This window comes from Tachysurus fulvidraco, chromosome 13 (genome assembly GCF_022655615.1).
Source record: "Tachysurus fulvidraco isolate hzauxx_2018 chromosome 13, HZAU_PFXX_2.0, whole genome shotgun sequence".
Taxonomy (NCBI): Eukaryota; Metazoa; Chordata; class Actinopteri; order Siluriformes; family Bagridae; genus Tachysurus; species Tachysurus fulvidraco.
Window position 1 is genome coordinate 17,560,074 of NC_062530.1, and position 21,203 is coordinate 17,581,276.

At 36.5% G+C, this 21,203-nt stretch overlaps 3 protein-coding genes across 4 annotated transcripts; 2 read left to right on the top strand and 1 right to left on the bottom strand.

The window, feature by feature from the left end:
* The first annotated feature begins 1,504 nt into the window (after positions 1-1,504).
* Positions 1,505-13,095, top strand: tbc1d15 (TBC1 domain family, member 15). The gene is made up of 17 exons (XM_027161809.2): positions 1,505-1,658; positions 2,627-2,725; positions 2,947-3,021; positions 3,169-3,298; positions 6,169-6,373; positions 7,345-7,447; positions 7,522-7,719; positions 9,042-9,170; positions 9,374-9,477; positions 9,586-9,680; positions 9,935-10,051; positions 10,485-10,585; positions 10,757-10,856; positions 11,405-11,502; positions 11,636-11,752; positions 12,282-12,368; positions 12,540-13,095. The coding sequence occupies exons 1-17, from the start codon at positions 1,635-1,637 to the stop codon at positions 12,741-12,743; spliced, it is 1,986 nt and encodes a 661-aa protein (XP_027017610.1). The 5' UTR covers positions 1,505-1,634; the 3' UTR covers positions 12,744-13,095.
* A 148-nt stretch (positions 13,096-13,243) lies between these two features.
* tph2 (tryptophan hydroxylase 2 (tryptophan 5-monooxygenase)) lies at positions 13,244-19,490 on the top strand. 2 transcript variants are annotated; one of them, XM_027161810.2, is made up of 11 exons: positions 13,244-14,779; positions 15,113-15,256; positions 15,377-15,560; positions 15,748-15,887; positions 16,002-16,069; positions 16,155-16,351; positions 16,952-17,087; positions 17,212-17,338; positions 17,720-17,815; positions 17,900-18,033; positions 18,144-19,490. In XM_027161810.2, the coding sequence occupies exons 1-11, from the start codon at positions 14,489-14,491 to the stop codon at positions 18,316-18,318; spliced, it is 1,692 nt and encodes a 563-aa protein (XP_027017611.1). In that variant the 5' UTR covers positions 13,244-14,488; the 3' UTR covers positions 18,319-19,490. The 2 variants fall into 2 exon arrangements, with proteins under 2 accessions (XP_027017611.1, XP_047678527.1); XM_047822571.1 differs by having other exon boundaries at positions 15,787-15,887; positions 18,144-19,489.
* A 60-nt stretch (positions 19,491-19,550) lies between these two features.
* Positions 19,551-20,818, bottom strand: si:ch211-218c6.8 (apoptosis facilitator Bcl-2-like protein 14). Its single transcript, XM_027161811.2, has 5 exons — positions 20,517-20,818; positions 20,334-20,417; positions 20,164-20,228; positions 19,821-20,093; positions 19,551-19,674 (listed from the first exon to the last, which is right to left on the bottom strand). The coding sequence occupies exons 1-5, from the start codon at positions 20,683-20,685 to the stop codon at positions 19,633-19,635; spliced, it is 633 nt and encodes a 210-aa protein (XP_027017612.1). The 5' UTR covers positions 20,686-20,818; the 3' UTR covers positions 19,551-19,632.
* Positions 20,819-21,203: the final 385 nt, after the last annotated feature.

Genomic DNA, 21,203 nt, shown 5'->3' on the forward strand with positions numbered 1-21,203 from the left:
ATATATATATATATATATATATATATATATATATATATATATATATATATATATATATATACAGTTTAATATATTTGTTTATTCCTTATTGTTTATTCCTCCTCAGCTCCATAGACACTGACAAAGACGTGTAATTATTTATTTTATTATTTATTCTTTTTTCTTTATGTCTTGCTTTGATTTTGTTTGATGTAACAAAATAAGGAATTAATACTAGAACATATAATAAATAATTAGGAGACTGGGAGGTGTTACCTCCAGCATTTGGGACGTTCAGCGCTCCACAGGGATGTGTCCTCTCCCCACTGCTATTCTCCCTCTACACCAATGACTGCACTTCAAGTGACCCAACTGTTAAACTCCTGAAATTTGCTCATCGGTCTCATCCAAGATGGCAACGAAGCGGCTGGTGTTATGGTGCAGTCAGAACAGCCTAGAGCTAAAAACCCACAAAGCTGTGGAGATGATAGTGGACTTTAGGAAAGACCCCTCAACACTACTCCCCCTCACAATATCCAACAGCCCTGTGTCACCTGTGGAGACCCTCAGGTTTCTATGCACTCCGGAGTCCAACATAAATTCCATTATCAAAAAGGCCCAGCAGAGGATGTACTTTCTATGTCAATTAAGGAAGTACGGTCTACCACAGGAGCTGTTGATGCAGTTCTACACTGCAGTCATTGAATCTGTCCTGTGCACATCCATCACCATCTGGTTTGGAGCAGCAACAAAACAGGAGAGGAACAGACTGCAATGCACAGTAAAAACAGCAGAAATAATTTGTGCCCCCCTGCCCACTCCCCAGGACTTGTACAAGAACCAGAAACCAGGCAGGAAAACTCACTTTGCACCATTCGCACCTTTCAGCTCCTCCCTTCTGGCAGGCACTACAGAACTTTGCTTACAAAATCTGCCAGACACAGGAACAGTTTCTTTCCCCAGGCCCCTTATCACCCTGATCAACAACTCACCATAATTATATTCACTGCTTCATATCTATAAGTACTGCATTATCAGAACTATGTCATCACATCATCTGTATATATTACACACAGTACTGATGCTACATATTGTACAAAAAGCATAATATTGCACAATATTGTTATTTGCTCTACCATGCACTTCTCACACTAATGTACATAACTGATCTTCCATATAATCTGTATTGATATTTAATACTCATATTGCCTATATTGTATCTCATCATCTGTATTGTCTTGCGTTGTACAGTATAGTATTATTTATGTCTGTACTTTTGAGAGTCACAAACAGCTGGAACCAAATTCTTTGTGTGTCAACAAACTTGGCCAATAAACCTGATTCTGATTCTGAGAAAATAAAGCACATGATTTAGAAGAATAAACATATTGGTGGTTATATAAAACGGTATTTAAGTAATCAGGTAAAACAATTTTGTGCATGTTTATTGTACCACAATAAAGAAAATAAAAATAAAAATAAAAGAGATTTTATTTTATTTGGGAAAAAAACATGAAGGGTTGACACTGTTTCCGGGGTTCCCGCGTTTCTACGCATGCGCAGTCAGGGCCACGCGGAAGATGACTTGTCAGTGTTGTTGTGGAACGCTGACAGGCACGTGAGCTGTGCTACGTCAAGTAGTGATAGCGGGCGACATGGCGGCCACAACTCCTCCCAAGGTAGTGAAAAACCTGGACTTTTCATGTCAGCTCGCTTTTAAACAAACCAATTCCGTTCTGTCAGTGCGCGCTGATAGGCTTTTTGGCCTGGTCGCTGGAACAGATGACAAAAAGCACAAGTTAATACAGTGCTTGTGACCGACTAGTGTTTTTAGCTTCTAGTTGTTAGCCAGTTAGCAGTAGCACCTCATACAGTTGCAGTTGCTGCTAACTAGCCTCACTTCCAGCAATGCCACGAAGGCACGTCATGTCCATAACTTCATTAGCGTTCTTAGCTTACAAAAGTCTTTTCGTGACACAATCAACATCTGTGCTAAAATGATAATTTATTTATACCTAAGTCTGCCAACGCTGACTAAGAAATACAGCATGATTTAAAAGGTTAAACAGTAAGCTAAGTTAGCTAGCAGTCCTACTTCTGAATTGTACTGTTTACATTTAAAGTTAAAAGGCTCTCGGAAAACTTGTCTAAGATATATATGTAAAGTTTAGTTGTTTTGTCGTCTTTAATATTATTTAATTCACCACTAAATTCTTTAACATTGTACAGACCTAGAAGTTTGTTGTTAGCAGTAGCATCTGGCTACTTAATGTCAGGGCCAAAAGTTTCACAACATTTGGACAGATGAACACTCGGACAACACCGGGATCTAATACATTTGTTTTTATTATGGGCTTTTAAAAATCTTTGCATGTGTTTAATTGTACGTGTATTTTTAATTCAGATCATACACGTGTATTATTTTCTTTGGGAATTAATAACCATGAACCAATAAAAAACACAGATCTATATGATTATTTACTGCACAAATTCTGCTGAAGTAACAGGAATTATTTCTTATTTACCCCATGGTTACATATGCAAACATGGAGCTTTAATTTCACAGCCCTTTCTGTTAAAATGTATCAATAAAACAGACTTGCCAAAAGAAAACATACACAATTATCCTGTGCATTGATGTTTGCAGATTATATTTGAACATGAAGGGGTTTTTATCCATATAAACACAGAAGAATCTGAGGATCAGGATTCACTAATATCAGGGTTCCTTCGGATCATCGATAAGGTACTAATGGCCTGTTAATGAAGAATTCATTACATTTCATCATGTCTTGCTTCATTGTAATAATCACTTAGTGTTGGTAATATACAATAACTTGAATTTTGTAAATGGCAAGTCAGAATATGTCCATAAAAATTGTTGTAAATACATATGTAACTTTTTTATTTAATTACTGCATAAGCAATTCTTCACGGAAAATCATACTTGCATTTTTTTTCCTTTAGGATGGAGAAACATTTGTGGAATATAAACCTTTGGAGTATACAGTGGATCTTTCAAATATGCTTTGTGCCTGCAAGGTTTGAATTGTTCCGGATGCACAAATGGGTGTGGTGTTAAAGTGGCCACAACCTTTCGACCATATTATTTTTAATTCTGCCTTTGAATTTGAACAGGGGGATTAGTTATTCACTAGTGTTTGTTTGTTTTTATTTTACAATGTGAAGGACTCCAGTTCAGTGGTGGAGTGGACACAGAGGCCTCATCGTCCTTTGGACCAGCAGCTTAGCTGTGAGACTGAGTGGGACATGGTTAACACAGTCACCTTTAAGAGGAAGGTCCATACCAACGGAGAAGGTAGAACATTTCCACATATTTGTTTAAGGCCTGATGCAAGATGTCAGCACTGCATTAGTACAGTGTAGTTGTAGCTTAACTACTATGACTATAACTCCTGAATAGGGTTGCAAAGGGGCGGAAGGTTTCCGGTAAATTTCCGGAAACTTTCCATGGGAACTTAATCTGGGGAATTTTGGAAATATTCCAAATTGGAAACTTTACAGGAATTTATGGGAATTTACAGCAATTTATGGGAATTATTTGGAAATATAGGGAAATGTATATAATCTATATCATATACAAACATATATAAACGTTTTGTTTGGTCATAAGCAGACATGCATGCAAGGTAATATAAATTTTAAAAACGACATCTTGGCTGATTTAATTGTAAGTAGAACTTTAATTGATTATTTCCTTGAGTAACACAAAAGCATAATAAACATTATTATGCTTGTAATAAACATAATAAACTTAATAATTGTAATAAACATATTTCGCTATGATTGCTGTAAAATGAAAGCATCCCCCACCCTTGCCCTTCTAAAAAAGTCCCGATCAAAATGTAAAATGAAGCATTTTTTCTCAAGTGAGTGTGTGGGGGAGGGTCATCAAATAATCTGTGTTTGTGGTAACACTCCTAATTTACTGCTTATTAAGAGTTAGTAAGGTAGTTATTAAGTTTAGGTATTGGGTACAATTAAGAATGTAGAATAAGGTAATGCAGAATAAGGCATTAATATGTGCTTAATAAGTACTAATAAATAGGCAATATTCTATTAATATGCATGCTAATAAGCAACTAGTTAATTGACCCTAAAATAAAGTGTTACTGTGCATGTTATGGAAGAATGCAAGTACATGCAGGGGGTGTGGCCTCAATGGCCCTCCAGTAAGCAGTGTGCTGTGTGCAAGTGACTGAGGAATGCAGGGTACAAAAACTTAAATTGCATTAAATCTTATTGTTTTAAACACAATTATGCTGCAATATTTTTTTAACTACATTTAAGTTCCTTGTTATAGGCAACTCTGCATTTTTTAAAAATTCCCAGTTTATTTCCATATATTCCCGTTAATTTCCATGGAAAGTTTCCAGCCTTGAAAATTCCCGGAATTTAGCAACCCAACTCCTGACTACTTCAAAGTAGTAAATTGTGCGAAGATGTGGTGCTGTGCATCAGGAAAATGCTGATTTGTGTAAAATTGTTTCATTTTATCAACCAGGAGCACTTAAACAGAATGCAAATAATATTTGGCTGGTAAAAAAAGATAATTTAACTTGAATAAACTAGGATGTAATATTACAAAAAATTATTTGCTGCTTACTGTTTTCAATAAGGCACAGGACTTTTTATAAATAGGACATAATATACTTGCCATGCTTAGGTTTTGTGCTGCCACATTTTTATTTTACACAGTGAAACCCTTATGGGGTCAGAATTGTTTTGTTATTCTGAATAAATACACTATGATCCACAAATAAATATAAAGAGTTTCACAAAAATTTTTACAAATTTCACAAAAAGAAATGAAATTCACAAATAAATAAAATGGGATTTGCAAATAAAATTTTTTTTATAAATTGTATTTATTTGCGAATTGCTTCCTGCTCATTTGTGAATCGCGTTCTGTGCATTTGTGAATCACTGCACGCATTTGTGAATCGCGTTCTGTGCATTTGTGAATCACTGCACGCATTTGTGAATCGCGTTCTGTGCATTTGTGAATCACTGCACGCATTTGTGAATCGCGTTCTGTGCATTTGTGAATCACTGCACGCATTTGTGAATCGCGTTCTGTGCATTGGTGAATCACTGCACGCATTTGTGGATTGCATTCTGTGCATTTGTGGATTTGAAACATTTCTAACGTCAAGAAGTGCACAAGAATCCACAAATAGGTGGACTCCGCCCACCGTCTACTCCAGCCAATCGGACAACGGTCTCGTGGCGCTGACCAATCGTGGCACGGTCTACCTCAAACCAATCACGTTCTGATTTACTCGCACTATCACAGTGTAATATGTACTGCAAAATATGATTTAAAAAAAAACAAATAAAAAACATTTGTCGCAGATTCGAGCCAAATCTGGTAACCCTGTATGGATTGTAGCCAGCACTAAGGGTTAGTTCAATTCTGCTTTCTTTGGAAACGATTTCAGCATCATCAATGGGTCCAGTGGTAGTGTGAAGAGCGAGTAAATCAGAACTTGATTGGCTGGAGTAGAAGGTGGGCGGAGTCCATCTATTTGTGGATTCTTGTGCACGTCTTGACGTTAGAAATGTTTCAAATCCACAAATGCACAGAACGCAATCCACAAATGCGTGCAGTGATTCAGTGAAGTGATTCAGTGATTCAGAGTGAAACTCTTTATATTTATTTGTGGATCATAGTGTATTTATTCAGAATAACGAAACAATTCTGACCCCATAAACCCTACACTGTCTCCACTCATACTTCACACTCCACCTTCTTTTTATCAGTATAATCACTCAACAAAATGTAACGTCTGGTTACATTTCCCCATTTTAACTTCAATTGCAATGTCTAATCAAAGCCTTCTGCTGCCTGTGAGGCAAATTGCAAGTGAAGACACTTGCATGCCTTTATAACATCACTGTTAAAAACTACTGAACAGAGCTCAGTTCCAAACTGGCATGGAGCTAATTCCAAGATCAGAAAGATGTAGAAGTCTGAAATGATCCAAGATCCACTGGATGGCAGTATTGCCAATAACAGGGTTACTTGTTTAGATACACATGTAAACATTTACAAACAATATCTTAATCAATCTACCTTAATGCCTTATTATAAGTGCTCTGAACATTCTCAACAATTAAAATGGTGCATTCATTTTAAACAGAATTTGTCTTGTCATTTCTTTAAAGGGGGTTCAAACCACTTTAATGAGCGGAACAAGTGGGCCTTCTCCTTTAATGTCAGTGAACTCAGAACTGTCACAGTTAAACATGAAGGCTGGTCATACCTGATTTTCTGCTTGAGAGATGATGCAACATTGCCTGCCATTCACTTCCATCAAGGAGGCAGCGAAGGGTTTCTGGACGGCTTGAGGAAATCAGTGCATCTCACCGAGTAAGTAGTTGGTGAAAGTGTCAGCATAAATAAATTAAAGGAAGTGTAGTTGTATTTTTAAAAAAGTTGATTACACTGTTTAGAATTTCAATAGAAGCTGATACGAGCTGAGGTCATTTTTTTAAGCGGTGTTTCATTTTATTGTTCAGTTTCTGTAATACTAACATTTGTCTAGCAGAGTGTAAAACACTCTAGCTTTATGTTCTGCATGATACACTAATGCACTTAAATTTAGAGAAAGATCAGTCCTGTTTTTACTAAACTAACCAGCCATTTCCTACTACTGCTTTTATTCCATGTCAAAACTTGCACTTTGCTTTTCTTCATGCTTCTTCATCAAAGGCCTTCAAAAGTTCACTGTTTGCCATTTACAGCTTCCCCATTCAAATCAAACAGTATTTTTTCCTGTGTTATTTCCATTTGAAGATTTTTGCTTTAAAACAGTAAAGGACCGAATGCAACACTATTTATATGGTAATGTAGGGATTTTTCTGGGAAATTTAGTTTCTTCTTGAAAACATTGATAAATGTCACGTGTCTTCTGAGAACTAAAGGGCATGGGATTGGCTGATGTCAGCTGCAGCTGTATATTTAGTTTTGAGGCTTCATGATAGAAGCGGAGGAGTGTTTTTCCTACTATGCATTAGATATGGCAGCAGAATAAATAAATCAGTCCGGGAGCATGTTCAAGGCAGCGCTACTACGGAACAGATAGCTGTTATTAAAGTTCTTATCTTTGCTCTCATAATGAAATATGGGGCTGGCTTTGTTGCCTTTGGTCTTCAATCTAGTCATATGGGAGAGGGATAAGACCTGTGATGTCATTCATTTAACTGTCGCGAAACCTTTTTTAGCAGACTTTGGTATTATTTTTGTTGTTATTTCTGTTATTGTGTTTTGTGTTTTCATTTAATCAAGCTTTTACCCAGTTTAAAGGAATTCATGTAAATATTTTGTTTTTGTTTTTGAAGGAGTCCTGATGATAAAAACATTCTGGTAGTTGGCACATATAACAAAGCAATTTCACAGTCCTTTGAGAATCTTCTAGATGACTCCAATTATGGCCTTGTTCAGGTATGGAAAATAATTGATTAAAAAAAGTGCCGCACACAATGTTGTCAACACACTGATCAAGCTCAATTCAACAGAAGTTCAGAAAGGATCCCTACACAACAACTTTGGGTGGTTTCTCTAAAGTCACAAACTACATCTTTGATGCATTTCGCCCGTCTGAGTCTGAATACCAGCAGCGCCCTGATGAGGAAGTGGCAGACATTCTGGGGGAACTGATCCCTGGGCTGGAGATCAACCAGCAGGAGGAGCCTGGCTTTGAGGTCATCACCAGAGTGAGTACATCGGTTTGACTTTTGTCTTAATATTCTAATATAAAAACTTTATGAAAGCCATATATATGTGTGTGTGTGTGTGTGTGTGTATATATATATATATATATATACACACACACACACATACATACTGTATATATGGAAAGCAAATGAAATATTGTTTATTTTTTTGAGGTAATAGTTTTATTGATTATACAGTGATCCCTCGTTTATCACGGTTAATGGGGAAGGGAATCCCTCGCGATAGGTGAAAATCCGCGAAGTAGGATTGGCCCTAAGTTTGACCGTTTCACTGATGGTCATCATCTTCCTCTTCGGCTCACTAGAGGAATCTTTCGCAGGGGCACGGCGCTTAGGAGGCATTGTAAGGGCTTAACGAAAAAACACGAACACAATACGTGAGACACAGTTGACAACGTGAACGAGCGTGGCGAGATACAACAAGGGAAGAAGCTGGGAGAGGATGCGATGATGCGCAGCCAATCAGCTCAGATCTCGTGCCAATAACCAATCATGTGCCTTGTCTGAGTGCCTGTGGGTATGTTCAAAGCCTCTGAGAGAGTTTCTCTCTTTGTCTGGCATCCTGGGAAACCGTTTTTATTTTTATTTTTCGATGAATATTTTTGAAAAATCAGCGATGCCCTGAAGCCGTGAAACTTGAACCGCGAAGTGGCGAGGGATTACTGTATATAAAAAAAATTACGTAAGCTTCTTTTACTGTTTGCTCTGATATATATCTATGCAACATGAACATTGAAGTCTGGATTTGGACTGGGATCTTCTGGAACACAACACTGAAACTATGGGACCAGGCTACTTAGTCAGATGAAGCTCACTGAAAGTGAATCCCCTTTTATGTAGCTTATTGTCCTATGCTAAGGCGAGACCGTTACAGCGGGACAAATAAAGACTACTTTAAATAACCCGGGAGCATGTTGTACATATTCTATTTTTTTTTTAAGTGAATGCAGCATGTTATGTTTGTGCCATTAGCAAAATCAAATCTTTGACTTGAGAAACATTTTGGCTGAGAGCTGTGGTGTTTAAAAATAATTCATCATAGTTTATTTTGTTGTTGTAATGATATCAGAAGTGCAGTCTAACATTGAGTCTTGTACTGTATTTTGTTTAGTTTAGGTATGTTTTCACATTGGTGCATGTTTCACATGTTGCTGGAAAATAAACATAGTTATTAAAAATGAGTGAAAAACAGCCTTGACATTTAATCTGCTATTTCCTGCTAGACATTTATTCATTCCTTTATTTCTACAGTCCTAACAAGACTTGTGCTGACTGTATGTGTCTGAATGCTTTTGTTACAGGTCGACTTGGGCACAAGGCCAGAGGTACAGAGAAGAGAGCCAGTAATGATGGAAGATTGGGCAAAGCACCAAGATTCAGAGGGAAGAGTGTCCAATGTGCCTCATCTAAAGCACCTTATTTTCAAAGGGGTAAAATGTGAAACAATTTATGTTAAAAAATAAAAAATGTTCCTTAAAATACTTCCTTACTTACTTTACAGTTAGTGCAGATTATTTTTGATCTTTTAACATTCGGCGGCTTACTTTGATGCACACATTTCCACTGGGATGATAGATTAATTGATTTTAACTGTGATCATTTAATCAGTTAATTGTTTAATTGCGTGCTTAAGGGCCTGTGCCATGCTGTGAGAAAAGAAGCTTGGAAGTTTTTGCTGGGCTATTATCCCTGGGACAGTACACATGAAGAAAGGAAAAATCTGCAGAAAAGGAAAACGTAAGTGTCATCTCCGAGTCAGGCTCTGTATTTTCCCATTACTGGAATGATGTTTGATTCAGGCTGTAAAGCTTGTTTCTGTTTTGCTTGGGTCTTTGTGGACTGTAGGGATGAGTACTTCAGAATGAAGCTGCAGTGGAAATCAGTCAGCGAGGAGCAGGAGAAGAGAAATTCCAGGTTACGGGATTATAAAAGCCTTATTGGTGTGTGTCCAATCAATTATTGTTTCAATTTTATTTCTTATAACATGAAAATTACCTGCAGTTTCTTGTAGAAAAAAGCGAATGCTATTAAAATATCTGGCAGCACTTAATTTGCCATGGGTATGAATTTGAGTGCAGCATGATCCTGAGAGCGATGTTACTGAAAATGAAATATAATTAAAATATTCAAACATGATTAAAATATGTTTTTAAACAACACAAATATGATCATATTTTGTTATTTTCAACCCTAGAGAAAGATGTAAACCGGACTGACCGGAACAATAGGTTCTACGAGGGCTTGGACAACCCTGGGCTGATATTGCTTCATGACATCCTAATGACATATTGCATGTATGACTTTGATTTGGGTAAGTGGTGGGGGAATGAGACATTGAGAAATTAAGTGAATATTGCTGAAAAAGTGTGTTCAATGTGTATTTTACTTTTTGAGCCTTTGTCAGGAGAATCTTAAACATTCAGTGTTACATTTATGGCATTTGGCAGACTCTTATCCAGAGTGACTTACATTTTATCTCATTCTATACAACTAAGCAATTGAGGGTTAAAGGCCTTGCTCAGGGGCCCAGCAGTGGCACATTGGTCTTGAGATTTAAACTTATAACCTTTCGTTCAGTAGTTCAACACCTTAAGCATTAAGCTACCACATCCCACTTTATAATTATTTACACAATTTGCTTAATTGCTATGTGCTTTTTTATGTAAAATCTAAATTGTGCTTCATTAAACTTTGCAATATTCTCCTGTACATACTCATAACTTCGTTTGATGTGTTTGCTCTAGGCTATGTACAAGGCATGAGTGATCTGCTGTCTCCTATCCTGTTTGTTATGGAGAATGAAGTGGATGCCTTCTGGTGCTTTGTCTCCTTCATGGATCAGATGGTACTATAACTTTCAAATACCAGACTTTCATTTCATATCATATAATGGATTTTTTTTACACTCATTCCGTGAGATTATTTTTTTGTGTAGTAACTATAGAAATTATCAATCTAGACTAATGCAGGCTTTCAGGGATTTGAGTAAAGAGGCATCTGTGTTTTTGGTGTTTAGCATGAAAACTTTGAGGAGCAGATGCAGGGCATGAAGACTCAGCTGATCCAGCTCAGCACATTGCTACGGCTCCTAGACTTAGCCTTCTGGAACTACCTGGGTAAATGTCTCTTGCTTTCTAATGACAAAATGTGGTATGGTTTGCTACATGCATTACAGAAAAGCTTTACTTACCTCGTCAGTCCTTAGAAAACTGTCAGTGCAAAGACTTAATAAGCATGTCTCTGTAGACACATTATTAGGAACACCTGCACATTGTCTAAACAGCCAATTGTGTGAAAAATCTTGAGATACAGGCCAAGAGCTTCCTCTCACAGGGTTTTTTGAGTAAACTCTGGAGATTGTTGCATGTGAAAATTCCAGGAGATCAGCAGTTTCTGAAATATTTAAACCAGTCTACCTGGTACCAAAAATCACATTTTCCCCCATTTTGATGCTTGATGTGAGCATTACCTGAAGCTCTTGACTTTTATCGGCATGATTTTTTTTTTTTGCATGGTGCTGCATCGGCACTATTGACTGATCAGATAACTGCATGAACGTGGAGGGTTACAGATGTTTGTAATAAAGTGGAGGTTGATTAAAAAGTAATATCTTAAGTATTTAAATTAAACATTAACTAAGAATTTTTTTTTTTGGTTTTCACAGAGGCTCAGGATTCTGGGTACCTGTATTTCTGTTTCCGGTGGTTATTGATCCGCTTCAAGCGAGAACTTTGCTTTCAGGATGTGCTTCGCCTATGGGAGGTCTGCTACATCAAACCAAACATATTAAAAATCAATACACTGTCATATTTACATATTTATGTTGTTTAACAGTAATGATTTAGGATGTATTATTAATTTGTTTTGCATTAGTAAATCACTCTTTCTCTGTCAGGTGATGTGGACAGGCCTGCCTTGCCAGAATTTTCACCTTTTGGTATGCTGTGCCATTCTGGATTCAGAAAAACAAAAAATAATGGACAGACATTATGGTTTTAATGAAATTCTTAAGGTAGGCTCACAAATACTTGATACCACAAGATATTTCTGTAATGACTGGAATACTACAGATGTTTGGCATGTCACAGAAATAGGAATTGATTTATTAAAGTTATTACTAATGTGAATGTGCTTCAGAGGTTTATTGTTTTATACCACAAACTTTGTAGAATTCCACAAAGGTGCACAGACAGTAGTGGAAGCTGTAATCAAGTCCCATTTTATTTATAAAGCACGTCTAAAGACAACGGTAGTTGATCCATATGTTGATGTATACATAACATTAGATAACAAGATAAAGAATGAAATTCTTTAGTAAGTTTTGTTCTGTAGTTCAAAATATGTGAATTCTTTAATAATGATGTGGTTCTGTTTTTATAGTATAAGCTAACATACTGAGTTGTATGGTGGATGTTTCAAATAATAAGAGGAATAAAAACATAATTATCTGAAAATAATTCTTCAGTCATGGAATGTGTGTTTTTGTGGATTGTTGCCTTGAGTAATAATTTAATAATGTTTTTGCTTTCTGTTTTAAACAGCACATAAATGAACTTTCTATGAAACTGGACATTGAGGAAATCCTTATTAAATCAGAGGCTATATATATGCAGATAAAGAACTGCAAGGTAAGTTTAAAGCAAACAGTAGAAGACTAACCATTTGTCATAATGCAAATCTCTATCATTTATAAAACTATTAATCAAGTACATGCTGTTATATAGTGCTTTTTATGTAATTTTCATGTTCTTTGTACACATTGAGGATTTTGCTGGATGTTTTTATTTCCCAATGTTTAGGATTTGCCCCATTCAGTGAGTGAGATTCTGGCCTTGAACGCAGTCACTGAGAGCTCTACATTAGAAACCAGCGAATACAGTGTGCTTGAGTCACCTCAGACCTCACCAAGATCTGCACACAGACAAGACGATGCCTACTCCAATGGCCATGGACTCTTACACGAAACATCACACAACACATGTAAAGTCGGCTTTATTTCATAGGACATTTCATAGATTTTCTTATCACCTGTATATCAGTAAGATAAACAGTGTTTAGTATCATGTAGATATTTGCTACCAGATGTTACATTTAAAGTATCCCGGAAAAGAAAACATGGAAAAGAATATGTATGAATGTAAAATTGGGATTTAATGTGAGCTAAAGCTATTATTTTTGTAATTTTCTTGTACCATATTGTCTTTCATTGAAATAATCATTCCTTCTCACTGTATAAAGTTTTCAAAATGTAGAGATGGATTTTCCATTGTGGATTTTAAATTCTGATTGATTTCCTGCATTTTTTTCTGAATCATTCTATTGAACCAATTAAAATCTGGTCTCCTCCTGCTTGTTCATATTTGTTTTTTTCATATTGACCTCATTCATATTTACATTTTATTTGACTTACCTAGTACCCTCTTTAATAAAAATGTCATATTAACCATTTGTAATGATGCAGATGTGTGGGCTGGCATGCAGGTATTCATGCTAGTCAGCTTTCTTTGTTTCTTTAGTATTGTAATTTATGAGCTTAATCATAATTTAAATTACTGTAGAGCACTTTTGTCAAATTTTGTTAAAATATGCTTAGGGAGAGGTTATTACTTGGTTCTGAATGAACATAGTTGATCTGCAAGAATTCTTTTACATTAATTTAAATTATTTTTGTATTGTTTTTTTAAAATAAGAGATTAAGTTTTCTTACAGTTTGAATGGAAATTAACGTGTCTGTTTATTCATTTGTTTATTTATTTTGTCCATCTTTATAAAGGATACCAAGAATTCTAGAGAAACTTATACAAAAAAATGCCATGAAACAATGAAACACATTAGAAGCTATGCATAAGATGTTCTACTTAAGATAATTCTCTGTGCTGTGCATTTTGAATCCAAGAAACTCAAAACACAAATGGCAATCTAAGTGGCATTTCGCTTCTCTATTAGACTTTGGGTTGCATTTTTTTCTGTGACATTTCAAGATGTGATGGAGAGAAGTGGACGGAAAATCTTGACAGAGAACCGGAGTATCTTTTATCGGCTCATAACAGAACCGTACGCTCACAACAAAGACACCCAAATCGCCTTCCCACTCCCTGGCTGTTTCATTTCCTGTTATACAGGAAATTGCCTCAGAGTCGACTGATAGCTTTTAGTTAGAGCTGTAATTTTATCTCACCTTCAGCTCAATTTCATTAAAGAAGTGGCTGCATTATGCACCGGAGCAAACACCACTCATTCATGACAAACAATGCACATTTGTGCATGCACACACACAAATGAATGTTTCTCCAGTTCCTTCATTTTCCTTTAATATCACATCCTCTATAGAATATGTGGCATATACTGTATAGAATATTTTCTTCTGTGCTTTTTAAAATACAGATTTACTTTGAAGATATTGGTTGAAAAGATATTGTACTGAGTGAAACAATCTGTATTTTGATGTTATTATGTGATATTTAATCTTTTTTTGTTTTTGTTCTTGAGGTCAAAATAAAACCATCTGTGCAGAGCTTTGTTGAACATCAGATCTGGAGTAGATTAACACTAATGTTTCATGATCAGTAAGGTACTGACGTAACATAACTTTTCAAAATTGAACGACAAGAGCCTCCCAGAAACCAATGTACGCAAGACAGCAGGAGAGAGGAGTTCTTATCACCATCTTTCGTCACACAATATAAGCAAGGCTCTGGCAGTTCACGAGAAGGTGGAGTGCAGGATTGAGCAGCACACTTAGATTCCAATGGCTTCACAGGTACACAGCAAGAAGGGTTCTGAATCAGTACCTGTGCATCCTGAGGTACAAGGCAAAACCAAGCCTCAAGAAACGATGTCTATACCGTCTGACCCGCAGAGTCAGATAAAGGGTCCGGAGATCCCAAAGTCACCGGTGGGTCTGCTGAGGAAAAGGGGTAAGGAAGCAATTCCAAAAATGCAACCATCAATGATGATGTTCTCCAGCAAATACTGGGCACGTCGGGGATTATCACTGGATTCAGCTATGCTTGATCAGCAGCACCTAGGAAATAATATGGTAAGTGTAGCAATATTCATATACTTTAACAGACACTGTAAACTGTAACTGCTTAGGTTAAAATGTTAACTGTGTAGGACTGCCTGATATCAAATATGTGGGGCCAATTAGAAAAAAATAGTTTTATGGATTGATAATTAAACAAAAAATTTAAATTTTGAAATTTCAAACTTCTAAATGCAAATCTGTCAAATATTGTTAAAAAATAGTTAGCACTCCTAAGCTATGGGCCAGTAAATAAAAATCATAGAAATACATCAGGATTTGAGCACTTTTTATATCTAATTTAATACACATTAAAAATTTTTTTTTGGTTTCCACACTTTCGTGCAGCTTCGTAGGACATCATTTAGCCGCATAGATGAGAAACCGGACAAGGAGGATATAGGCTTGGCTTATGACAGCAGTAAAACTGCTGTGATTTTCTCTCTGAAGAATGAGGTGGGATGTCTGGTGAAGGCTCTTCGGCTCTTTCAGGTTAGCAATATCTTCATCTGGTGAATGAGAACTACTGTAACAATAGAAAAGCGTAAAAGTGTAAAATTTGTTTTATTTCAGTATGATTTTTCATGTGAACACATTCTGTGTATTCTGTAGGAGAAGCATATCAATTTGGCCCACATTGAATCACGCAAATCAAAGCGAGTCACCACAGAGATGGAGATATATGCAGAGTGTAGCTGCACTAAAAAGGAATTCAATGAGCTGGTGCAGCACCTTAAAGACCATGTCAACATTATCTCATATAATACTCCTCAAAATGTGTGGTCTGTAGAGGCTGGTGAGTATATTATGAATGCAGCATGATTTATTTGTGGGGGAAAAATACAATGCTTAATGATATTGATATGATGATATGTTGTGTTATTCATTCACACTTAACTGGCAGTAAGTAGAGAAAGTTTGATATGGCTACAATGCATATCTATAGTGATAGTGCTGCTGCTTCTCCTGGTTCTTTATTCTAGACTGTTTGGACTGTGTGTGTGTTTTGGGTGGCTTGCCAGATGTAGAAGGAGTCCCTTGGTTTCCCCAGAAGATCTCTGAATTGGACCAGTGCTCACACAGAGTGCTCATGTATGGCTCAGAGCTGGATGCTGATCATCCTGTAAGTGAGCAAAGTTCAAGATACTTATAGAAGAAATAATGTTTTGATTCATGATAAAATGTTTTAACAAAAAACAAATCTATTTAATCTCTTTTAACCTGTTGTATTTTTCAGGGATTTAAAGACAACATCTATAGGCAGAGGAGGAAGTACTTTGTAGAAGTTGCAATGAATTACAAATTGTTAGTAATTGTTAGTAAAAGTTCTCAAATTGCTTCTCACACAATTTACATGGATATAAATATGGTTTATGAATTCCATTTACAGTGGCCAGCCCATCCCACGCATTGAGTACACACAAGAGGAGGTCAAGACTTGGGGAGTGGTGTTCCGAGAGCTCACTAAACTTTATCCAACCCATGCCTGCCGCGAGTACATGAAAAACCTCCCATTGCTCACGAAACATTGTGGATACCGTGAGGACAATATCCCCCAGCTGGAGGATGTCTCCTGCTTTCTAAGAGGTAAATAAGTTCATGATTATAATACTCCAATGTGTGTCATTATGCAGTCAAATAAATGTTGTTTTATTTTTGCAACTCTTTACTTTGGGTTAGCTTGTTCAATTAGGTTGTTGGGTTTACAAGACACAAATTGGATTGATAGCTACAAACTTGATTGGGAATGCACAGCTGCCACTGCAAGAAATGTGATTTTGTTTACATTTAATTACAATTACAATTGAATTAAATACCTTCTAATTTCTACAATGTTCTGTTATTCAGGAAAGGATGATTTAACACTAGGTGTTTGTACAGCAAAAATACTACCTGGAAGTTTCTTTTGTGCTAAAACCGTAAAAATTCAGTAACTTTTACTGAATTACGTAACTTTTACTGAATTACATAATACAGTAAATACAGTCATTTTCCGACAGGTAGGATTAGAAACCAACCTAATGTCCAGAATTAGTCCATATTCGACAGCGTGATGGGTTTTCAAACTGAAACAAATTTTTAATTTTGCAGGTGTGGATTTTGTGGGGAAAAAAGGCATCTTCTTCAATGAAAGGCAGGCTGATCTTTTACTGATTACAGATATTTGTTTGGTCTTGATATTTCTAGAGAGGTCAGGGTTCACAGTGCGACCTGTGGCAGGTTATCTTTCACCTAGAGACTTCCTGGCTGGTCTGGCATATCGAGTGTTTAATTGCACTCAGTATATACGCCACAGCACTGACCCACTCTACACACCAGAGCCGTGAGTACTGCCTTGTCACCTGTCCTGTCTGCCATGTCATACGTTATTGTACATTGTACATCTAAATGCATGAATGATTGCTTTATTTTTAATTCTTAAAGATGTCATTAACACTAATTCTCAGGGATACTTGCCATGAGCTCCTGGGTCATGTCCCACTCTTAGCAGATCCTAAGTTTGCTCAGTTCTCACAGGAAATTGGCCTAGCTTCTCTTGGAGCTTCAGATGAAGATGTGCAGAAGTTGGCTACAGTAAGTTAGCTGAAACAAAGTTTCATTTCACAGTACAGGTATGTCTTTAAATGTCACACTGCATAATTGATTGACAGGTTCTCTGATTAATGCAGAGATTATACCAACATAAAAAGGTCACAGTGGCTGGTGGTGGCGGCATTTACCCATTTCAATTTAATACCTGACCTTTGGTAGCACATTTGCATTGAATTGAATTGCACTGAAGTGTGGAAAGTATAGCGTGGAATATTTAAAGTACAGTCAGTAAGAAACTTCTTTGAAATGATGTTGTTATAGGATCATATTAGCAGGATAATTTTCTCTTTTATTATTTATTGTGTTCTTTTTAAATATACACCTCAACTGTTATTTTAAAAAATATATTTTTATTTTCATCAGTGCTATTTCTTCACAATTGAGTTTGGCCTGTGTAAACAAGATGGCCAATTGAGAGCCTATGGAGCAGGGCTGCTTTCTTCAATTGGAGAGCTACGGGTACCGAAATTATTTTTATGCTTTATTTTTGCTATTCAATGAAACAGGAAGAACTTTACTTAACTACCATCCATAAATTTGCAGCACGCATTATCAGAAAAAGCTGTAGTGAAGCCGTTTGATCCCAAAACTACATGCTACCAGGAGTGCCTCATCACAACTTTTCAAGATGTTTACTTTGTCTCAGAGAGTTTTGAGGAAGCCAAAGAAAAGATGAGGTAATGAAATTCATGAAAAATCTATAACACTGATAAATTCATGTCTTCGGAGAGTTATTTAATTAGAAAATATCAAATGTCTTTTTATAAAATTGTTATCCTTTCCACAGGGAATTTGCCAAAACAATCAGGAGGCCCTTCTCTGTCTACTATAACCCATACACCCAAAGCATTGATCTGCTGAAGGACACCAGAAGCATTGAAAATGTGGTGCAGGATCTCCGCAGTGACCTCACCACCGTCTGTGATGCACTGGGGAAAATGAACAAGTACCTTGGCATCTAGAAAAATACAAATTACTTTTTCCAACACTTTTCTGCTTTGAAAAAACTCAAACTGCAGATACATTAACTAGTTGCTAATGGTGTTCTTTAGTGTATAAACTGAACCAAAATTCAAGCAGAGCTTGGTCTTCCTGTCTGGTGTCTTCATGCATTTGCCAGCATTCATAGTCAATTTATTCATATGTGCATGGCTGCCATTGCTACAGAAGCTGCAAGACGCATTTGTTTGTGGTTGCTGATTGTAATTTGCTAATCATAGTATTCTATAATCCAATTGCCCAAGTTCCTGACTAGGTTCAACTTCATTATGAGAGCGCAAACAGGAAGTTTTAGATGGATGATTCCAGATGCTAAGGCAGAAATATACCCCACTTTGTTCTAGCCAATTAGCACCACAGCCTGCTTCACAGACCCTCTTACTGTCTAAAGTCCATATCCATATAGAGTCCAATTCCATAAAGAGTCTAGTATTAAATGTGTTACCTCTCTGTGCCTCCATATAAGCCTGAAACAAGAGTTAAAATAGAGTAGAGTATTTTATTTTTTATGTTTCAGAATTTATGTGTATTCTTATTCTTAAGTTGCAACATTCAGGCTTATATGAATGTTAAAAGTATTGTGCCTAAAATAATTTAAAAATATAATATATTCATGGATTTAAATTGCTAAAGGAGTGAATTCTACAGTCTCTATGTCTGGATAGTGCTTAGCAGTACTTATTATATTTGCAGCTGATAAAGTAACTGCATCAGATGCTTGTTTAATAAATATATATTTTATGTTTTTTAGGTATCTGTCAGTTTTTTCTTTTTTTTTTGTCATTGAATATATTTATATTCTGGATATAAAGATATTTATTTTAGTTATGAATATGAAGCTATTATGATAGATATGAGTTATTTCCAGGTTTTTGTTTTTTTATCCCACCTTGCACAACCATGCTGATATGTGGATTGCTGACTTTAATTTGCCCCTAGTTGTAAATTAGTATGTGAATGTGTATGTGCATGGTGCAATACTTTATACTCTCATCCCATTTTCTCACCTCATTCTCAGTGTTCCTGGGATCCAATGCCCTGACCAGGATAAAGCACTCACTGAAGTCTGATATTATACATTTATGATACTATAAATGAGTTCCATATTCTTTTGCGCAAACAAAATAAACAGTGAGGCAAACCATTATGTTTCTGTGAAATTGAAACTTTATAAGAAAAAAAAATAATATTCTTATGAGTGTCACTGGGTTTTTTTTTTATTTAAGAGGTAGTTGTGGACAACACATTTGCTGTTGGGAAAAGGAGCCAGTCCCTTTTCAATGCACCTCATCTCCTTCATCAATTTTGAAAGCATTTGCCTATAGTGGGAATGAAAAGAGACTGATTGTAATGATTTTTAAAATTATATGTATCCATACACACAATACACATTTAAAAGCATTTCTGAAATGAATATATTTATGTACTCCTAATTATAATGTACTGTGCATTATATAGTCTTTACCCAGCCACCATGTTGCTGAATCCATGGTGTAAAATATTGGTGAACATATTGAGCACCAAATCCCATTGTTCGGTTCATAGGCTGCAGGTCCAAGGCACTCAGTCGACTGGTCATCTCAAAGGTCCAAGCAATTTTCATTTTCTGATCATTATCCTCTTCTCTCAGCTTGCCTGGAGGCTCCATGCTGACAATGAAGGCTGATGCCAGTTTTTCAAACAGGTTGTAGGAGAAGAGGCCTTGGAGATAGCTTAAAAGTTCTGCATCTTTCGCAATCTAAACCAAGAAAAAGTTAAAGAAGTCTAGAACATGCAAATTGTGACTTTTCTTTTGACCAGTTGCTTACCTTTTCATTGAAATTGTCCCCATATTCTTTCAATATATCTACAAGCCTCTGGATGACATCTTGATCTTAGAAAAAAAATAACAATTTACAAAGAACAGTCCATTTAGATACAACATTATTTTCTCAGAATTATGAAAGCCAGGACGAGCCTGGCAGGTATACAAACCCACCACTGTCTGTTACAACTTGATTCTGAGCAGGAGGCACATTGTCTACAATGTCAGTCAGTTTATCAGCCACTTGTACAAGTACATCTGTTTGATGAAGGACATAACATTAAAACGGGATTTAATTAAGCAGTTTCCATCATCTCAAGTACGTTTCTGTGTTTGATGGCTAGCCTGCTGTCTTACCAGTTTTTGCAGAAGCAGGAATTCTTGTCCTTTTAGATGCACTTTCCTGGGTTTTTTTTAAGACTGGGTGTGTGGGCTTTGTGCTCGATCTTGACTTTCTTTTTTTATGATAAAGCTCCAGAAGCCGATACTCGATAATGAACTGATCATCAGCTGACGTGGTCTCCATTTTCCCGACAAGAAACCCTGAAGTTCACATTAAACCAATTTAAAAGAAATGGTTTATATTCTGCTCCTGTCGCTGGAGACCTTTGATTTCGTTTCACTTTCAAACGTAGGTCAGTTATTTCCGCATGATACCGCCTATTTGTACAACGTCAAAAGTGCCTAGTGGGGTAATTAGGTAATGCACTCATCCCTCACTAATGTAACGGGTGCGCGACCACAACAACAATACTGTGCTCCTGTAGTGAGCGTGAGGTTTGACAGATCAGGACTGTTTCCAACGGAATAGCCGGTGAAAACACAAACAGCTGTTCACTATATATACCCTTAACTTAATGTTTTGTTGCACAACCTGTCTCAGGTCAGAAAGGTGCCTACAGACTGCAGGGCTCTCAAGTTTTGAAGACAGGCACGCGTGACATCTCCAAAATAAAACATTACCGGCACCTTAGTGAAAGTATAGACAACTTTGCAATGTGGTTATCTATGGTACTGTAGCCTTTCTGTCAGACCAATTTCGCC

Coding starts and splice junctions, on each gene's coding strand:
- tbc1d15 (XM_027161809.2), top strand. CDS start 1,635: ATGGCGGCCACAACTCCTCCCAAG. Junction 7,448..7,521: donor CCAATTATGGCCTTGTTCAG/GTATGGAAAATA, acceptor TCAATTCAACAG/AAGTTCAGAAAGGATCCCTA. Junction 9,478..9,585: donor AATCTGCAGAAAAGGAAAAC/GTAAGTGTCATC, acceptor TGTGGACTGTAG/GGATGAGTACTTCAGAATGA.
- tph2 (XM_027161810.2), top strand. CDS start 14,489: ATGGCTTCACAGGTACACAGCAAGAAGGGTTCTGAATCAGTACCTGTG. Junction 15,888..16,001: donor AGCTGGATGCTGATCATCCT/GTAAGTGAGCAA, acceptor TGTATTTTTCAG/GGATTTAAAGACAACATCTA. Junction 16,070..16,154: donor GTTGCAATGAATTACAAATT/GTTAGTAATTGT, acceptor TTCCATTTACAG/TGGCCAGCCCATCCCACGCA.
- si:ch211-218c6.8 (XM_027161811.2), bottom strand. CDS start 20,685: ATGGAGACCACGTCAGCTGATGATCAGTTCATTATCGAGTATCGGCTT. Junction 20,094..20,163: donor GGGACAATTTCAATGAAAAG/GTAAGCAACTGG, acceptor TTCTTGGTTTAG/ATTGCGAAAGATGCAGAACT. Junction 19,675..19,820: donor TTCAGCAACATGGTGGCTGG/GTAAAGACTATA, acceptor TTCCCACTATAG/GCAAATGCTTTCAAAATTGA.